Source organism: Anabrus simplex, chromosome 3, assembly GCF_040414725.1.
Source record: "Anabrus simplex isolate iqAnaSimp1 chromosome 3, ASM4041472v1, whole genome shotgun sequence".
Classification (NCBI taxonomy): Eukaryota; Metazoa; Arthropoda; class Insecta; order Orthoptera; family Tettigoniidae; genus Anabrus; species Anabrus simplex.
In genome coordinates, this window is record NC_090267.1 from 449897575 (window position 1) to 449918639 (window position 21065).

At 41.0% G+C, this 21065-nt stretch overlaps 1 protein-coding gene across 1 annotated transcript in view; it reads right to left on the reverse strand.

Annotated features, from left to right (window-relative positions):
• Nucleotides 1-21065, reverse strand: part of LOC136866853 (dynein axonemal heavy chain 1) — a 1878455-nt gene that overhangs the window by 177420 nt on the left and 1679970 nt on the right. The window contains exon 25 of the mRNA XM_068226864.1: nt 16-326. Within this exon, the coding sequence (XP_068082965.1) occupies nt 16-326 (311 nt within the window). The remainder of the gene's footprint in view (nt 1-15; nt 327-21065) is intronic.

A 21065-nucleotide genomic window follows, 5' to 3' on the forward strand; every position in this document is an offset into this window, starting at 1 on the left:
GAGATAAGCCAGTACCTGGGTACAAGAGCGAAGTTGACAAGCAACACCTTGATGGACACCTCTGGAGTGTAATGTGGATTGGGCAGACGTGTAGTGAGGAACAGGCGGAAATCATCATTATAGGGGATGATATTGTCTCCAACTTTAATCATCATGATACCTCCCTGCTTGAAAACCTGTCGCATAAGGATTGAATCCAAACCGGGATCAATCTCCAATCCAACATTTTCAATCAGACACGCCTTGCCGAAGCGAACTGCAGACTCCAATGTGCGTATTAGATCTCGATCTGACATCTTAGCGACGGCGATGCCAAGCTTCTTGCCCTATGAATAATAAATCAGAAACCATCATGAGTGAGATCCAATAATGTAATTTTCTTTTCAATGGAAGCAGTTATAAATACCTACGAAAATGACAGAAATCTTTTTTCTTATAACCAGGCTCCCGTTCCTTTTTAATTTGAAATATCCAGTAACAAATTTAAGAGTTAAAGGTGGTGAACTGATACAATTTGAGAAAGAAGAATGATTGAAATTCATAAACCGATGAGCCATATCATTATGACCACCTCCTTAATACGATGTAGGACAAACTTTTGCCCACAGAATGACGGCTATTTGTTGAGGCATCGATTTAATAAGGTGGTAGAAGGTATCCTGGGGTATCTGGTACTACAAGCACAACAGCATGCCGTCCAGTTGGTGTACACTGCTGGACGGTGGTGATGTAGCACGAACCCTCTTCTCCAAGTCGAACCACAAATCTTCAATGAGGTTCATATCGGGGCTATTTGGGGGCCATGGCATTAAAGCAGATTCACAGTCATATTCCTTGAACCAGTCCTTGACAACCCTGGCAGTGTGGCATGGTGCATTGTCCTGCTGGAAGTGACCGTCACTACCACCACAATGGAACATATGAACGGACGGACAGGGTTCCCAATAATGTTCAGATACCGGATAGCTGATAAAGATTGGTGTACAGAAATAATGGACCCCAGTGTGTCCCATGAAAACTCGCAGATCACCACACCACCTCCAACAGCCCGTCTCCACCTGATTGAGCAACCATATGCTATAGCCTCCAATGGAAACTAGCATGCATATGCTCGGATGTCGATGTAGTGAATCAGGAATTTGCGGACCACATGAACTTTTTCCAGTAATCCACAGTCCAGTGGCAATGATTTTGTGCCCACCTCATGTGCTGCTTTTGGTGGAGTGCAGTCAGCAGTGGAGTACGTCTGGATCGTCGACTCCGCAGTACCATGCACAGCATTGTTCGATGAATTGTGTGCTGGGAAACATGGGCCTGGTCATCACTTCTGTACCCGTTAGCTATTTTTCGAACTTTGACACTCAACGTAATAACACTATAATCAAAGCTACACTTCCTTGTCCGGTGGCGTGTTGCTTTTAAAAAAAATGTTATTCGTTCGGGACGTCGACCTATAGAGATCTTTTGCCCCTACTTGCGCCATATGATATGAACCTGCGTGTAATTGGAATTGCGGAAGTGTAGAGTGTTGAATGTGAGGAAAGGAACGTTAAGGACGGCAAAAACACCCAGTTCCCAGGCCAGAGATATTAATAATTTACAATTAAAAACCCCTGACCCGGCCGAGAATCGAACCCGGGACCGCCGGGTGACAGGCGGACGCGTTGTCCCCTACACCGCGGGGCCGAACGGCGTGTCGCTTTAGTGTTGATAATATTATGAGATTTTATTTCCACCGAAAGCGATATTCTTATCTGTGGACAAGTCATGTTCATGCTTAGCCATATTTGAGTAGAAGACAGCTGAGTAATGTTTGGCGCACGCACCGACGAATTTCATTGGTTTCGACAAGCAAGAGTTGCATGGAAGATACTTCTATTTCCATTTTCAAACCAATATTGAATCTTTAAACGACATCCAGCTAAACACCTACTGAACATTGTTTATGCATTGGAAGATAGTGACTGACTTAGACGTTGTTTAGATAGACGTTTTCCAAGGCTTAAAACTAGTCATTGTTTCTGCAATTGGCCCATTCAGTTTGGAAAAACTTAGTCACAAAAAGCAAAAGTGAACAAGAGAAACCAGGGTCCACACTCGTACATAATTAATACATTGCACCCGCTCAGGTGGTTACACTTCGTAGCAAGAAAGCCTAGAAACCTACATTTTACAGATTAAGTTAAATTAAGGGAAAATATAAAAATGAGATAAACGCGGCTTGATCCTAACCGTTACATGCTAGAGAGGAACACCGGTATCCTCCCGTCGCCACTCGTATGTAAATTCACATGATAGAGCAAATTCCTCAGCCGCCTACCTTAGAAACTGCCCCAGCTCGCCTGTAGCCTTGTGTGAGGAGAGCCTCATCGTCCGTAGTACTGATCAAAATAGATACATAGGGCCGATTGCAGAAATGATGACTAGTTTAAACCATAGACAACCTTTACCTAAACAACGTCTAAATCGAACAGGATCTTCCATTGCATAAACAATGTTCAGTCGGTGTTTATCTAGACATCGTTTAAAGTTTCAATATTGATTTGGAAATGGAAATAGAAGTATCTTTCATGCAACTGTTTGCTTGTCGCAACCAATGAAATTCGTCGGTGTGCGCGCCGAACGCCAGTCAGCTGTTTGTCTTCCTACACGTTACTCAAATATGGCTAAGCATGAGCATGACTTGCTCACAATAAGAATATCGCTTTCAGTGGAAATTAAATCTCATAATATTATCGACACTAAAGCGACACGTCAACGTACGGAGAAGTGTAGCTTTGATTATAACGTTGTTATGGTGAGTGTAATCTAGTTGTAAATAGCTTTGACGAAGGGAAGATGAAACATTAGTAATGTGTAACCGAATGTGTTGCACGGGCCATATAGATGTAGCTTGCATTCTGGAGATCGAAAGTTTGAAACGCATCATCGACAGCCCTGAAGATTGTTTTCCGTAATTTCCCTATTTTACACCAGGCAAATACTAGGGCCATCATTATAGCTATGGCTCTTCTTCACCAGTCCCCCTCTTTAAACAATAATCACAATCACTTGCATTTTCCTATCTCATAGTTGCCGAAAACTTATCTGAATTAGCGCGACGATTATATATACTCGCTTTCGCACGTTAGGGCCTGCGCCCCCAAACCCCCGGGTACTCCACATTACAAATGGACATTTCGAAATAGACTGTGGAGAAACGGTACGTCGCATCGACAAACGGACTGTGCCAACGGGCGAACCTTTTACCCGCCGGTGTGTTTGGTGCTAATATATTTTATCGTATATTGGCGATTTATTGTATGGATAGGAGTAAACTTTTCGATCTGGGGCAACTTTCACAAGTTGAAAAATTATTTTTATCACTTAATAGTCAGCTACAGTCTTGAAACTTTCATAGGACCAAATTTATAGATCGCATCATTCCCGGGACAGAAAGTGCTAACCAATTTTGATTGGAATTACTGTTTAGGCAGAAAGTACTTCAAAACTATGTTCTGCAGCGGCATGAAATTTGCCTGAATATTTCGATACTTTTCAGAGGTAAAAATTAAAAGTTACAGGATAACAACTATAATTTCGCCAGATTTCAATTTTCTGGTGCACTCGGAAATAGCGTCCGCCATATTGTTTGGTGGGGAGGGGTAAACACTAAAAATTTAAACTTATTGAAATTTTTCACTGGGTTGCAACCTAATAGTTATCAGATTGCCGATAGGGCCAAGGAATGTGCACGTTAAATAGTGCAGACTTTCATTTAGAAATTTATTGCTGCCAAACGGTACCTCGTATGGAAGTACAGATTGCGACAGCAGACGACCCTATTAGTCGCCTAAATTACTGTCTTAGGCATTTTCTCGTATCTCGCCTATTTGTACCATAGAAAGAGGTAAAAGTTTCGATCCATGTCAAATTTCGTCCGCTTTTCACAAGTTGAAAAATGATTTTGCCAAATTAGCAGAAAGCTACAGTCTTGATACTTGGCAGGCTAGAGGACGATGAAACGACCTACAATTTTGGTTATTTGAGGTTTTTCCGTATCTTCCTGAGCTTCACCGTAAATTGCTTAAGAAACATACATTATGCTGAAATTATATTAGCGTTTCCACATATTCCTTCCGTTTTCCCATACATTCAAGGCACCTAGAATAATGATGGTCGGTCTACATATGGCCAATGATCGTGCCAAGAAGTGTGCTGAATTTCGTGCATCTATCTGTTTTATGAGTGTGTAAATCAGTAAAATAATTTATGGAAATTTAACAAAATTGACCAAAACCGGGAAAAGGAAGCTCAATCTAAGGTAGAAGGAGTCGCGATTCGACAAAAAGTCATAGGACCAAAGTTGTAGATCCCTTCATTTTAGGGCCAGAAAGTGCAATCCGTTTATTGATAGCGATTACCGTTCAACCACAAGATACCTCGAAACGACAGTCTGCACCGTCATTAAATTTGGCTAAATATTTCGAATTTTTTAGTGGGTGAAATGTTAAATATTTGAAATTCTAGCAATTTCTATGTCGGTTACAGGCTTAGAGCTAGACCATTGCCACATTTCAATTTTGTAGGGCACTGCATCATAGCGTCCGCCATTTTGTTTGGGGGGATGGGGGCAGAAATAAAAATTGAATTTTTTTGGTTTCTCCGTAGGTTGCAGGCTAATAGCTATAATATTGCCAAATTTCTAGTTCCTAGCGCATCTGGAATGGTCTAACCCGAAATTAGAATCAGATATTTTGATTGGGTGGTGGGAGTAAATATGAAAAATTGGAAGGTTTTGGAATTTCTCCTTGGCTTACAGCCCTATATCTATCAGATTGCCGAATTTAAACTTTCTAGTTCATCTGGAAGGGTCTAATACGAACTTTGAGACCGATACTTTGATAGGGAGTTGGGGGGGGGGGTGGGCTAAGTATGAAAAATTTGAACTTTTTGGAATTTTTCCTTGGGTTGCAGCCTAATAGCTATTATACTGCCGAATTTCAAGTTCCTAGCTCACCTGGAAGTGGGCAAACATTAATGTCAGTGAGCCTTGTAGCTCTATACATGTAAGATATATATATATAAAAACCACATACAAACTACTTTTAATTTTTCACTATACTGTGTGCTTACTGGGCAGTAAATATAGGTGAATCACTCCCGGTTGATGTAGATCTATGTGACAGCAAATACAGTAGAGACAATATGCGACACTCTGCGAGATATCGAGAGACAGCGATTAGAGCTCTGTCTAGCGGTTGACCTGAGAGTTACTGATTCTGTCATAAGAGCACGTGTATTTGTTTATGAAGTTTTGGGGTTATTTATGCGTTTGCATTAAGTTGACATAAGTAAATAGTAGCGTGTGTCATTCCTTTATATCTCCTCTCAGTATGAGTGGAAAGATATTTGCTTCGTTTGGCTGCAATAACTATGAAGTGCAGAAGGATTTGCGGCCTTTCTTCCGTTTCCCTCGCGACAAGAAAATGTAAGTAAATACTGTGTTTGTATATATATTCTTCCAGTTACAAAAATATTTTTATAGAAAGCCTACTTCCTAAAATTTTGACCTGCGCGACCTGTATTTTAAGTGGCTTAAAATATAATAAGCTTATTTTATTGTATTAGTGCAGCAGTTAACCTTCAATACCGATGTGTTGTTGTAGGTGTGATCTGTGAGTTTTGATTTAATTCAGGAAAATGCATATGCATATGTGTGTGGCTGGTTGTGTTCCAAGTTACTCCATTTGGAATGCCGTAATGCGTTGTCAAGCACTGAAGAAAATATAGGTGATTTAAGAAATGTGATGATGATGATAATGATGATGATGATGCAAATTTGCTTTACCCTAATTTAATGGCAAGTATTGCTTATAGGGAAATTTTGAATGGTTTTGCGGCTTAATTTATAGATTTTCTTTCTGTTAGTAGGCTTCAAGTTAAAAGGAAAATTGTCCAGCTCTTAAGTGTAAATACATTGAATCATGTATGTAAGGAACATGCCGATAGTTTTATTCACATCTTGATTATATGTCTAATTTCAGTCTTTAAATAATAACCTGTTAAATAATTCTTCATTCAAGTATCCAGAATTGCTTTAGTAACTTTGAAGTTAATATTTTAGCCACACTTTCTTTCTAGGCGTAATTTATTTATCCATTTCCGTATATACATTTCCATTGATATTTGAATTTAGCCCGAATTTTCATGTCACGCCACTAGGAGCGCCACTTGCGAATTGTCTCCCATTAAATCCGGAAGTGTCGTTTATTGTCTTGTGGCGGCCTCTAGTATCAATATATGTGTATAAACTCATATATGTGTTATAAACTCCTTGAACTTTGTTAGGGTTTCGAAGACTTTTATATATTGATGTTCTGTGCTTCTAATATTATCTTTATTCTCTCTGATTATTATTCATATTTTTACTTTCGTCCCCACGATAGTTGGAGTGTTAATTAAACACATTAATACACCATCCCTGTTCTATTATTCAAGTACATAATCATCATCAATAACTACATTGGTGACTCCCGACGTGATATTAAAATACGGCGCGGAACGCATTTTCTGGTTAGTCAAGTGTGAAAATGACCGATGCCAGCAACGAAACAAATCCACCGCCAACAACAGTATGGAACGAAGCGGGTATTGCTCGCATTTCAGTGAAGATTCCGCCCATCTGGAAGAAAAACATAAAGGTATGGTTTCTTCAAGTTGAAACACAGTTTACTATGTTGGGTATCACTAACGAAACCACGAAATTTAATCATGTTGTTGCGTCATTAGAAGCGGATATTGTAGAATTAATTTCCGACTTTTTATCTCGACCACTATCTACCACTCCATTCACAGTGCTTAAAGCACGACTAATTCAGGAATTTGAAAAGTCAGAGAATAGGAAAGTGACGAAATTATTAACAGAATTAGAATTAGGTGATAAGAAGCCAACTCAACTCTTGCGTGAGATGCGAACTTTAGCCGGTACGCAAGTCAAGGACGATTTCTTGAAAACCATATTTATGCAGCGGCTTCCTGTTACCGCACGTTCTATATTAGCTACGAGTAAAGATAATCTGGACACCATAGCCACTATGGCTGACAAAATTGTTGAAATTTCACAACCGGGATTAAATGTTTGTGCTCAAACCGCGCAGGCACCATCCACCATTGCAGTCGATAAAATAAATGATGTCAGTAACGATCGTATCTCAAGACTAGAAATGCAGATCACTGAATTAACACTGAAAATCAATGAATTGAAAACGTTGTCACGTTCTTCAAGAAGTAGCTCACGATCATCTCGTTCCTCACCAAGAAGGTCACGAGACAGGTCCCGATCAGCCCACTCTTTTAATCCTAATGGAGCACTATGTTGGTATCACTTGAAATATCGCAGCAGGGCAAATAAATGTCAGAGCCCATGCTCATATCAACCACCTTCCGCTCAGAATTCCAACATGCAGTCAAACTAAAACGCTCTACACTAGCGGCGGCAGGTGATCGGAGTCATTTTTCACGCCGCCTATTTCTCACAGACAGAAGTAGCGGAAGTCGTTTCCTGGTCGATACCGGAGCTGATATTTCTGTGATTCCGCCTTCGGATAGTGATCGCCCGAAAAAGACAGATCGTAAACTTTATGCAGCAAACGGCACTGGTATTAACATTTACGGAGAGCGTCTACTAGTACTCAGTTTGGGTTTACGGCGCAATTTCACATGGAAATTCGTAATTGCAGATGTGCAATCACCGATTATTGGAGCCGACTTCATTCATCATTACAACCTTATCGTAGATCTAAAGAACTCATTGACCCATTAACATCAGCAGAGACACCTGGCATATTGATTAAAGTCTCGGGTATAGAAACAGTTTATCTAATGCCACCAGATCAAAAACATGCTGACACTCTAAAGAAATTTCCCAACTTGCTCCATGAAAACGTCCATTTCGACATCCCAGATACCTCTGTTTATCATACCATTGTCACAGAAGGACATCCTGTAGCAGCAAAGGCACGACGACTACCACCAAATAAACTCAAAGCAGCTAAAGCAGAGTTCCAACAAATGATCGATATGAAAATCTGCCAGCCATCAAAGAGCGCCTGGGCAAGTCCCCTCCACTTAGTTCCCAAGAAAGACGGATCCTGGAGACCTTGCGGAGACTACCGTGCTCTCAACAACATCACCAAGCCTGACAGGTATCCTATTCCTAACCTTAAAGATTTTAAGAGCCAACTACATGGAAAACGAATATTTTCAAAAATAGATCTGATCAGAGCTTATCATCATATCCCTGTACATCCGGACGATGTACCTAAGACAGCAGTGATAACTCCATTTGGTTTGTTCGAATTTTTTCGCACCCCATTTGGACTCCGTAATGCGGCTCAAACTTTTCAAAGATATATCGACAGTATACTCAGAGACCTCGATTTCGTGTACTGTTATATAGATGACATCCTAGTGGCATCACAAGATGAAGAAGAGCACAAGAAGCATCTTCAAATGCTTTTCGAACGACTCAGTAAGTTCAACATCAGAATCAATCTGAACAAGTGCATTTTCAGTTCAACAGAAGTACCTTTCCTGGGATATGTGATTTCTGCAGAAGGAATCAGACCACTACCAGAGCGAGTACAAACCATTGTTGACTATCCGCTACCCATAACAGTAAAAGAACTGCGCCGGTTTCTTGGCCTCATTAACTTTTACCGAAGAGCACTGCGAAATTCAGCCAGTAAACAAGCAGAGCTTTTGAACCTTCTCCACGGGACTAAGAAAAATGACAACGGAAAAATTAATTGGACAGAAAACCTTCGACAAGCCTTTAATGACCTAAAAAATAGCTTGGCCGATTCAGCACTTCTAGCTCATCCATCTTCAAATTTACCACTAATTTTAATGGTAGATGCCTCAGATTATGCTATTGGCGCATCATTGCAACAAATCAAAGACAATAATCTGCAACCATTAGCATTCTTCTCCAAGAAACTGACAAATGCAGAGAGGAATTACTCAACCTACGACAGAGAACTCCTCGCTGCCTACTCAGCTGTGAAGCACTTTCAGTACATGCTTGAAGGACGTGATTTTCCTATTTACACCGATCACAAGCCACTCACTTTCATGTTCAAGCAACGTTTAGACAAAGCTTCTCCACATCAGATCCGACACATTAGTTTCATCGGACAGTTCACCACAGACATACGTTACACTACTGGAAAGGAGAACATCGCAGCTGATGTTTGTTCACTAATTGCTTCAATCACTATACCTCCAACTGTTACCATGGAAGAAATAGCAGAAAGCCAACAATGTGACGAAGAACTTCCACACATTAAGAATACGTCACTTGCACTTCGAACAATAATGTTGCCCAATGGTAAAGAACTCGTTTGCGACATGACTGAAGATATGATTCGCCCATATGTACCTCGACAACTACGACAGGCAATTTTCAACTCGCTACACAATCTAGCTCACCCTGGTGTTCAAGCAACCATTAATTTAGTAAAAAAGCACTTCATTTGGCCATCACTAAAAAAGGACGTAAAGACCTGGACATCAGCATGTATTCCTTGCCAACGAAGTAAAGTCTGGAGACACACCAACAGTGCAGTGGGACAGTATCCTCCAACGGCAGCAAGATTCAGTCACATTAACGTGGTCATATTTGGACCCTTACCTCCATCACAAGGATATCGCTATTTACTAACAATTATTGATCGTTTCTCCCGATGGCCAGAAGCAGTTCCATTAGCTGACATCACAGCAGAAGCAGTTTCATTTGCCATAATCTCAACATGGATATCTCGTTTTGGCGTGCCTCATATCATAACTACTGACCGCGGAAGGCAGTTTGAATGTCAACTTTTCAAATGCCTCACAAGCACACTGGGCATCGTCCACATTAAAACGACAGCATATCATCCGGCAGCAAATGGAAAAATTGAACGATGGCACCGTCAATTAAAATCTGCTTTGAAGGCACAGATGTCTGATGATTGGGTTTCGAAGCTTCCTCTGGTCTTGTTAGGACTTCGTTCCTACATAATTCCGCAAGTCAACACCTCGCCAGTGGAAATGACTTACGGCTCAACAATTAGGCTACCAGGAGTATTTCTCAACGAACAGAAACTAGCAACTGACATCCTAACCTTCGTTTTCAAATTGAAGGAACAGTTGAGGAACCTAAGACCAGTCCCAACAGAACATCACGACCGCAAAAAGATCTTCATTCACCCACGGCTGATGACGAGCAAGTTCGTTTTCGTTCGACACGATGCGGTCAGAACACCTCTTAAATCACCATATGACGGGCCATATCCAGTCCTGTCTCGCAGTGACGAACACTTCGAGGTGGAGATGCCAACAGGGAAACAAACTATTAGCATTGACAGATTGAAACCTGCCTTCCTTCTGGCAGACCAATCATCGGACAACAAGGAAGACATATCTGGAGAAACTACTCTGGCATTCCGTCGAGTTCCATTCCAAAGACCGTCAACCTTCAGAAGAAGACAGGCAGCACTCAATCCAATACACCCGCACCACGGATCACCAGATCAGGTCGAAGGGTCACCTTCCCTCGAAAATACATGGACGCTGTCACTGCGGAGGGAGTGTGTGGCGGCCTCTAGTATCAATATATGTGTATAAACTCATATATGTGTTATAAACTCCTTGAACTTTGTTAGGGTTTCGAAGACTTTTATATATTGATGTTCTGTGCTTCTAATATTATCTTTATTCTCTCTGATTATTATTCATGTTTTTACTTTCGTCCCCACGATAGTTTGAGTGTTAATTAAACACATTAATACACCATCCCTGTTCTATTATTCAAGTACATAATCATCATCAATAACTACAGTCTCTACTGTATTTGGTTATACTTGTAATTTTTTGAAAATCAATGTAATTCAAAGTTTGCAAAATACGTAAAATGTTTATACATGTGTTAGCTATATGAACATGTATCTGTCATCTCAATCTACGAAGGGTTTGTAATGTCATGCATGTGTGTGTACAAAATAAGCACAACTTATATGTATCGTGTCCAGTTTGTGAACTCTCGACGACCCCAAACCATATTTCTGCACAACTCCTTTTTCCTTAAATCTCCTTCAACCCATCCGCATCTTTGCTTACTTGATTGAACCACTGAGCGATCAGTATTAAAGATAATATACTTACATCATGATGCACATGGGAAGCACGCACTAGTTCATGCAGTTCCTTCCAGACGCACATTTATCATTTCTCAAGAACTTGTTGCAGCACCGTGCATTTGTGGGTTAACATCTCCTCGGCATAGGACCTTGGCCTACAAAGCTACCGCTGCTCAGCCCGAAGGCCTGCTGATTACGAGATGTTGTGCGGTCAGCACGACGAATCTTCTCGGCCGTTATTCTTGGCTCTCTAGACCGAACTACCGCCACCAGCCTCTCGCATTTTATCACTGAGCTGGAATCGAACCCCCCGACTTGGCCTCAGGGCTCTACTCTCTCAGTCAGTCAGTCAGCCAGACAGCAACAGATAGGAAAGCAACAGATAGGGAATCTGCCACCTGGGCGACTGCCCTAAATGCAGATCAGTATTGACTGAGGTTCGAAAGATGGGAAAATGGAAGAATACCTAGACCTCGGTAGCAAGATAATAATAATAATAACAGATGGCCATACAATGGATTACAACAATAGGTTACAAGCTTACAAAGTAAGCATGAAATATTGTCACACAACATACTGCGATTTACAGATGCTCGAGGCGGTTTAGTCTTTGGTATATTTAACTATGCTCTTTTCTCTGTTACTACACAGTGTTATGTGGTATTTGTCGCATGGCCTCTCACACAGAGAACATATACATTCTTTGTTCGGTTCATGATATTTTATGTTTTTGCAATTTTTGTGATGGAAGCCATATAATGCGAGTCTTGTGACTACGTTTCTTAGTTCCTGATTTTCCTCTGTCCATCGTCTGTCGGTCATTGCTTCCGTTGCGTAGAAATCCAGTGTTGCTTCATATGCTCCTGCTCAAGTACCTTCTCCATTTTCAGGGTAGATGGCAGATGTAGTTTGAACCGGAGGTCTTCGATATAAAAAGGTTCCCTTGTTAATTCATAGATTAGTCTGGACCGTGACGTTCTTCCCACGCCCAGTGCTATCTTAAGGATTCGTGCTTTCACTTTTTCTATCGTGGTGAAGTCTGTTGTGGTTAGCCTTTTCCATATTAGCTCTAGGCCGTATGAGATAGTGGGAGTTATTTTGGCGTGGAAGAGTGTCATTTCTGTTCGTAGTGAGAGTTTAGTTAAGTTTCTAAGATCGTATATTCCTCTGATGGCAGCTGCTGCTCGTTCCTTTATGTGGTGTCTGAAAGAGCGGCACGTTGTTTTGCAGGGCGATGCCGAGGTATTTGTAGGTATTGGTCGACGTGAGTTCTTCGCCGAGGGTCATTCTGTTTTCCGCTGCTAGTTTTCCCCCTTTTCGGAAAGTCATGTACACTGTCTTGCTCGGGTTTATGCTGAGATCGTTATCAACTGCCCAATTGTGAAGGTGGTTTGGTACTTTCTGTAGCTCTTGCCGGTTTGGGGAACCCAGGACCATGTCTTCTGTGTATAGATAGATAGAAACTGAAGTTGTTTCCTCTACAAGAGAATAATACATACCATTAGTGAACCAGAGTAGGCCAAAGAAGGCCATACAGGAGAGATGAAAGACAGGAATCTAGCTCACAAAAGGGGAAATAATATCAGACTCCCATGGTCACCTGAAGCTTTGGCAGTAAGCGTCCGGAGGCAAGATTCAGTAAGTTTAAAAGAAGACAATCATAAATTTTATCTTCATGGTAGAATGCAAAACCAAACCAAACCCCATGGCGCAAGGACTGGAGATTACGAGGTGTCTTGTGGTCGACCAGCATTCTTTTTTAAAATATATTTTTTAGACATTTTACTGATAATTTTTCTTATTTTTCTCATTATTTTTGTTTTCCTTGTATTTTCTGTTAAGAAAACACACACACACACACACACACACACACACACACACACACACACACACACACACACACACACACACACACACACACACACACACACACACACACACACACACACACACACACACACACACACACACACACACACACACACACACACACACACACACACACACACACACACAGAGTCCCCGGGCCAGTGGAAATAACCAATTACGGTTAAATCCACGACCCGGCCGGGAGTCGAACCCGGGGCTCCTTGAACCAAAGGTCAGCACACTAACCATTTAGCCATGGAGCTGGAATTCTTGCCTTTCTAGTTGTAATCACATAGGCTGAGTGAACATCGAACCAACCCTCAGATATAGATAAAAATCCCTGACCTGGCCGGGAATCGAACCCGGGGCTCTCGGGTAAGAGGCAGGCATGCCACCCCTACACTTCGGGGTCGATGATAGAATGTAAAAGAACATAAAGCTATCATGGAACAGTACACGGTTTGAATATATAAAAAAAATATTCGGGAACATCATATATGATACAACACTCATCTCCTTCAATAGTATTTTGCAACATTTAGGATTAATATAATATTAAAAATCAGGTTTTGACTGAATTAAGTTCTGATTATATTTTGATTTATCAAGCATGTTTATGTTGTCATATTGCTAATGCTACCGGTATTCAATATTTAGTTAAAACGATTCGAACTGAAGTTAATGGTCACTATTAGACTTGCGTTTAAAAAAATGTTTGTTAGGACGCCATCTTAATCAAATAATATCTTTTTCAAAATGATCCTGTGGTGTTCCGTGAAACTGGTGGAGCCCGTTCGTGCCATCGTCGCGGCGGCCCTGATCATCATTTCTTTCTCACAAGTTGTGAATTCTTGGAAGCGAGGAATGGCAATAACCGATCAGTAGTAAGGTTCATATTCAATTCTTAACACGAGCTCTTGAAGCACATCTCAATATGGATAACTCGAGAGCTGTGGCCTTTGACGTACTGCGTGACAGCAGCAGCAGGCGCTGATATGTAAAAGTGAGTTAGCAGGTAACCGAGCCAATCTCTAACGCATCAGCTTCTAACCTTACTACACTATGGTGAAGCAGTTCAGCATCTTCAAAAAGAATTGTCAGGCTGGAGCATACAGTATGCAAAATATTCATACATCTTTCATTCTAGGTAAAAATAACATTACCATTGGACTTCGATAGTTTAACTCAGAAGTAACTTCCATCTGTGCAAAGTATTCTCCCGATTGGTTAGAAGCGATGCTTTTAAGTACAATCAGAAAGCTGTGACATCAAAGGTGAAACGAAAATATTCATAAATAGAGAAAGACAGGTTTCGTGTCAAGACGTAGAAGTTTGACGTCACGAGGTAAATAAATTAACCCATTAAAGCCGATTGTTCGACCTAGAACAGTGGGACCTAATCGTATTACTAAAATAATTTCGAAGTCTCAGTTAGTGAACTTATTCATAGGTTATAAACTTCATGGTTCTGATCCGTACTGAATTGTAAGTACAATATAATTATTAAATTAATGTAGTAATGGTTCACCTTTCAATACTGTAATATTCTAAATTACATTAATTAATTAAGGACTAGTTTACATTAAGGCTGAAGATGGCCAGCCCCGGCCGAAACTAGTCCCAAATTAATTAATGTAATTTAGAATATTACATATTATAGTATTGAAAGGTGGGCTATTACTACATTAATTTAATCATTATATAGTGAACTTATTACTGAATCGTTTAAGCTGAGATGTCGCGGTTCTATTTGATCAGTAATAAGTTGAATATTCGTAATCCATTCACCGTGAACTCAATAACAGACTGATAAAATAAGAATTCAGTGTATATTAATTATGTTTAGTCACATAGATAAAACATCTAAACCATCAAATCATCTGTTTCTACAGAAGCTTTCCTCTCCCTCAATGACTTTGTCCTCATTCCCTGTCGCATCATTCTCCATTGTTTCCAGCAAGTTTGTGTAAAACTGGAGGCTGTCAAACGTTTTACGCTGATTGCCATAATGTCTAGCCAGCAATTTGTCGACGTTTCGAAATGTCAAAGCGTTCACTTTAACACCTCTTTCAATTACAGAGGGATTAACCATAGTTATATTTTTGCCAATTTTACAAAGACTTTTAGCCACCCCTATGTCACTTCGATGACAAGACTCTCCTCGCATTAGCACATTGTTCATTGGATTTGTTTTAGCTCTAGTTAGAACAAAACGTTTGGTAACATTAAATTTGAAAGAGATTGAAAGAAATTCGGAGAGATGGCGTGGAATGGCATTAGTAGACGAATAAGTTTGAGCGGTGTCTTTAAAAGCAGGAAATATCACAATATGAAGATAAAGTTGGAATTCAAGAGGACAAATTGGGGCAAATATTCGTTTATAGGAAGGGGAGTTATGGATTGGAATAACTTACCAAGGGAGATGTTCAATAAATTTCCCATTTCTTTGAAATCATTTAAGAAAAGGAATGCAGATCAGTATTGAATGATTGACAGATTGATTGATTGGAATGGTGTCGTAAACAATCAATCACGTGATATCTAGCTCACTTGTGATTGGCCAACATGGAGATTGCCATTTCTCCAACTCAAAGCTACATGAAGATGCAACTTTGCAACTATGTTTATAAATAATTTCATGAGCAGAATTATTAATAGTAATATAACTGTCATAAATCATAGTTGATATATATTGCTATATTTGTCGATGCGACGTAAAGCTAATTGTGTTCTTCTTCTTCTTCTCCTTCTTCTTCTTCTTCTTCCCAGTCGCTTAGCTCATGTCTGAGAATCGTGATCTCATGTTTACTTTACTGTTCGGAGTTCACTAGCAGTCTCCATTATCTACGGTCTTCTGCTTTCCTAGTATGACTCGAAGAGGTGCGTGAGTTGCGTCTTTGGTCTCGTTTATTCATCTTGTGGAAGCTCTTCCACGTGGCCTGATTCCATTTACTTTTTTTGGCAAAACCACTTTTTCAAGGCTATTTTATGTCCGTAATATATGTCCAAAAGACGGCAGGGTTCTCTGTCTAACAAGAGTTGAAAGTCGATTCGGGATACCAAGCTCTTCGATTATGGAGTATTTACCTGTAGATCTTTTCTCCGTCCAAGGCATTCGTAGCATCCTCCTCCAGCACCGCATTTCAAATGCATCGATGCACTTTTTGCCCTTGGCCTTCGATGTCCGGCTCCATGGCTAAATGGTTAGCGTACTGACCTATGGTCACAGGGGTCCCGGGTTCGATTTCCGGCAGGGCCGGGAATTTCAACTATCATTGGTGAATTCCACTGGCACGGGGGATGCGTCTGTGTGTCATCATCACGACACGCAGGTCCCCTACGGATGTCAAATCAAAAAGATTTTCACCTGACGAGCCAAACTTGTTCTCGGACACTCCCGGCACTCAAAGCCATACGCCATTTCATTACTGTCCATGATTCACAGCCATAGAAGGATACTAAAAATACTAAGACACAACTCAGACATTTATTTGTGTTTTTACTGATTGCTCGGGCACTCCAGATCGTTCCGAGCTTATCCATAGCCACTTTTCCGAAAGCAATTCTTCTCCTGATCTCTTTCTCGCAGCTGCCGATGATGCTCAGTAAGTAGCCAAGATTAACACATTCATTAACATCTAGGCCTACTAGACGACCACTAAGTTGTAGCTTCTTTCCTCTATCAGAAACTATCACCTTGGTATTGTTCCGATTCACTTCCAGTCCAAGCTGAATACTTTCATTTTCTAACCGCTGCAACAATTCAGCAAGATCATCTTCACTGCTTGTCAATAGAATAAGCATCACCAGCAAAACGCAGATTCTGTGATCTCCTTCTTCCAACTGACACTCCACCATGCCAGCTGTAGGGCCCTTCCCATGATGCATTCCCCGTACATGTTAAATAACAGACGGTGGCTGGGAGGGGGAGGAGGAGGGGGGGGGGGCAGAATGCAACCTTATTTCACTTCTTATCTCAAACAGTATCCTTTGTGATTTACTGGGTAGTTTCAATTAAGCTTTCGCCAAATTAACGCACTCTGACAGGAAATTTTTTATATTACGCAAACCAGAATAATGTCCAGCTTAAGGGCTATAAGAGACGCGCCGGGCTGAGTGGCTCAGACGGTTGAAGGGTTGGCCTTTCGACCCCAACTTGGCAGGTTCGATCCTGGCTCAGTCCGGTGGTATTTGAAGGTGCTCAAATACGTCAGCTTCGTGTCGGTAGATTTACTGGCAAGTAAAAGGACTCCTGCGGGACAAAATTCCGGCACCTTGGTGTCTCCAAAACCGTAAACAATGTAGTTAGTGGGACGTAAAGCAAATTAAATTATTATTATTATTATTATTATTATTATTATTATTATTATTATTATTATTATTATTATTATTATTATTATTATTATTATTATTATTAGAAGAGAGGGTTTATCAGGAGAACGTTCCCACATGTGCCGATCTGAAGAGAAGCATTTCACGAGAGATGTCAGGTGTCAGGAAAATCATGGACATGCTTTATGAGCTGTGCAGCAAGCTATCCTAGGATTTCACACTGTCCTGGATACCGATGAGCGCTATTTTGAGCTCACTTTGTAGTGTGACGGACGCTACGTTCTCAAAGAAATGATAACGCATTCCGGCTCCGTGACCTAGATGTCTTGGTCCATAAGATCCCAAGTTCGATTCCCGGCTGGGTCGAAGATTTTAACCTTCACTGGTGAGTTCCTCTAACTCGGAGGCTGGGTGCGTGTGCCGTCTTTAACATTAGAAGACCAATGGCGTCAACTCGAAAGTGGTGGTGGTGGTGATTGTTGTTTTAAGAGGAAGTGCAACTAAGCAACCATCCTCTATTAACATTAATCAGAGGGAAAAATGGAATGGGTCTGACACTTCGAAAAATGAAGGTATCAGCCAAAGAAAGACAAGGGTCACGCAGGGCGTAGAAATGAAAGACTCCCTAGGCTTCGTAAAGCTAATACCGTCGAGCCAGAAAAAAAAAGAGTTGACCAAAGGAGGTCGTATAGGATAAATGGAAGTGAGGAGCCTGACGCAAGTAAGTGGAAGGAATGCCAGGACTAAGATAAGGGCCCCATGGTCGCCAACCTATGCCCTTGGGCCCCTTTTAGTCGCATCTTACGACTGGAAGGTGACGCCGTGGATGTTATTTTACTGCCCCCACTTCAAAGACTTGTACCAGGCCTCCCCGGAGGCCATAGCCATTAACATTAATACATTGCTTGTTCATTGTTTCTCCTCCCCATATCCTTGGCAATGTTCATGTTAAGTTTGTTGTGAATGCGATCCCTCGTTTTCCACACGGACATAATTACGTGAAAAAAAAATAGCTACCAGGTAAATTACGAAGTGGAATTAGGGCACACGATCTCTTCTTTTGTTATTAATGACCAGAGCCACAATTCATTTTTATATCATTCCGAATCGATTTCAGATAGAGAATATACTGCTAATTCTCGAAACCACATAAAACTTTACCACGGTCATATATCTGCTTTTTTCATATCATGCACCGTTATTTCCTTTTATTGGAACATGGTTTTATTAACAGGCCAGAGAGTTTGTGCAGGGAAATGTAGCTCTTTCGTTCACGCATGATGCTTTTTTCAAACATTGTCTCCATCTATCATCTTTAACCGACACGTCTGGATATGGCTTTTTGTAATCACATATGCACATTTATTAAAATTCGATCCGATACAAATTCTGTATAGCCGTATTCACTGAGGGTCACATTATTTTTGCTTTCAAGCTTTGGAGAGCCGTGTCTAATAAATCAATAATTTCAAGGCTGGGTGGATTCATCCTATGCATATTTCAAACCGAACGCGGCGCTATTATTTCTATGCATCATAGAATGAAAATGAAAATCCACAGCCTGTTTACAGTCATTTGACCGGGTCAGGAATGGAGTGAATGAAGCCCCTATCTAGCGGTGAGGATTGGAATTGTGCCGGCTGCTGAAGCCTGTCGCACTCCTCTGGGGCAATGATTAATGAATGGTTAATGAAATGAAATGATACTGGAGTGTGTTGCTGGAATGAAAGATGACAGGAAAAACCGGACTACCCGGAGAAAACCTGTCCCGCCTCCGCTTTGTCCAGCACAACTCTCACATGGAGTGACCGTAATTTGAACCACGGAACCAGCGGTGAGAGGCTGGCGCGCTGCCGCCTGAGCCACGGAGGATCTTCTATGCATCATAGAATAATGATACAAAATTATTATTATTATTATTATTATTATTATTATTATTATTATTATTATTATTATTATTATTAATATTATCGATGTTAATGCGCTACGGCTATGGAGGCATTCGGAGGCGGGTTGGGTTCGAACTCCACCGTCGGACGCCCCGATAGTGGTTTTCTGTGGTTTCCGATTTTCACTTGCAGGCAAATACGGGGAGAGTCCCTATTTATAGGCCACAGCCGATTCCTTCCATTTCCTTAATCAATTCATTTCACTATTTCATTTCATCTTCATTAACGCCTCAACTGAGATAGCCGTAAAAACATGTCATTAAAATATAATCTCACCTCATCCTCGGCCCCATATCAGGAAACGGGACAAAGGGGTAGACATACAAGCATATATTGGTTTTTGGACCCTCCATCTACTTTTACGGATTTCGGAGACGCCGAAGTGTCGGAATTATATTCCGTAGGAGTTATTTTACGTACCAGTGAATCCATGTATACGAAGCGTGCGTATTTGAGCACCTTCAAATACCATCGAACTGAGTCAGGATCGAACCTGCCAACTTGGGCTCAGAAGACCAGCGCTTCTACCATGTAGCCACTCAGCTCAGAAAAAAAAATGTAGCTGTGATCTAAGATGGTGATTTGAAGTAGATGAGCTTTCAGATAAAAGTGCGTTAGCCTAGGAATGCAGTCTTTTAAGATATATGAAACAAAAAGGCAAGTAAGCAACGAAATTTGCATTTTTCGTAACTTTTGATATCACGTTTATTGCCACATAAACTGCAGTATTACTTGGAATTCGACCGCGAGTTTTCGTTTCAAGAATTCCATATGCAGTGGACGGGATTCGAACCGCGACCACCCTGGTGAGAAGCTAGTGACAGTAACATTTGGCTATCAAACTGTACAAAGTTACTTAGTTAGTTAGTTAGTTAGTTAGTAAGTAAGTAAGTTAGTTAGTTAGTTTACCTGGCAAGATTTAGGCCTTCATGCCTTCTCCTCCATCTAAACAGGCATTGAAATATACCTATACTACATTGTATTACTTTACAATAATTGGATTTAATACAAATTAAATTAATAATAATACAAGAATGATGACCGTTCCATTGGATTTTGGAAGATGCCAGGTATGAATTAAGTCACGGCGTTTATTTCGTTAACTTCTAACATTAAAGACAAACCTATGTAAGTACCACTCCAACGACAAGAACAACCTTGGGTGTCCCCAGACAGATATTCGACAAATTACAGTGGAGGTCCTCTTAGCTGGTCGTCGGATTAACCGGCCGATCCAGTGAGTATTGTCGCTTCCCGTTCTCCACGGTCGAAGTTGCCCACGTTGCCTCACATTTCACCCCGCTTGCAGCTTGTTTCATATTTTGTTAGTGATATTTTCAGTCAGCATGGTGATTTATTCAGCACAGTAAGCAGGTGTACTGTTTGAGTGATTGGAATATGAATATCGGTAAAACGAAACGGTAAATTTCAACAATCCAGCAGAAACTTTGTGCATTAGAACGTTTAGATACAGGTGAATCTGAACAGTTACTTTGCAATGAATTAGTTTTCAGAAAAGTACGTTATTTGATTGTCAGCGCAATCGTAAACCTCAATAGGATTATAGTCCCTAGTACTCTGGTGGAATTCCACGAACCTGCTACGCAGGCGTAGAGAGGTGATACTCCCACGTGGCGCGTCCCAGGTGGCGGATAGGGGGGTCCTAACCGGCTTGCCAGCGGACTTGAGGGAAATGAAATACCTCTCGCGGACCAAACACACTACCCCCTGCGGGTGGGGGACGCACATGTAGAAT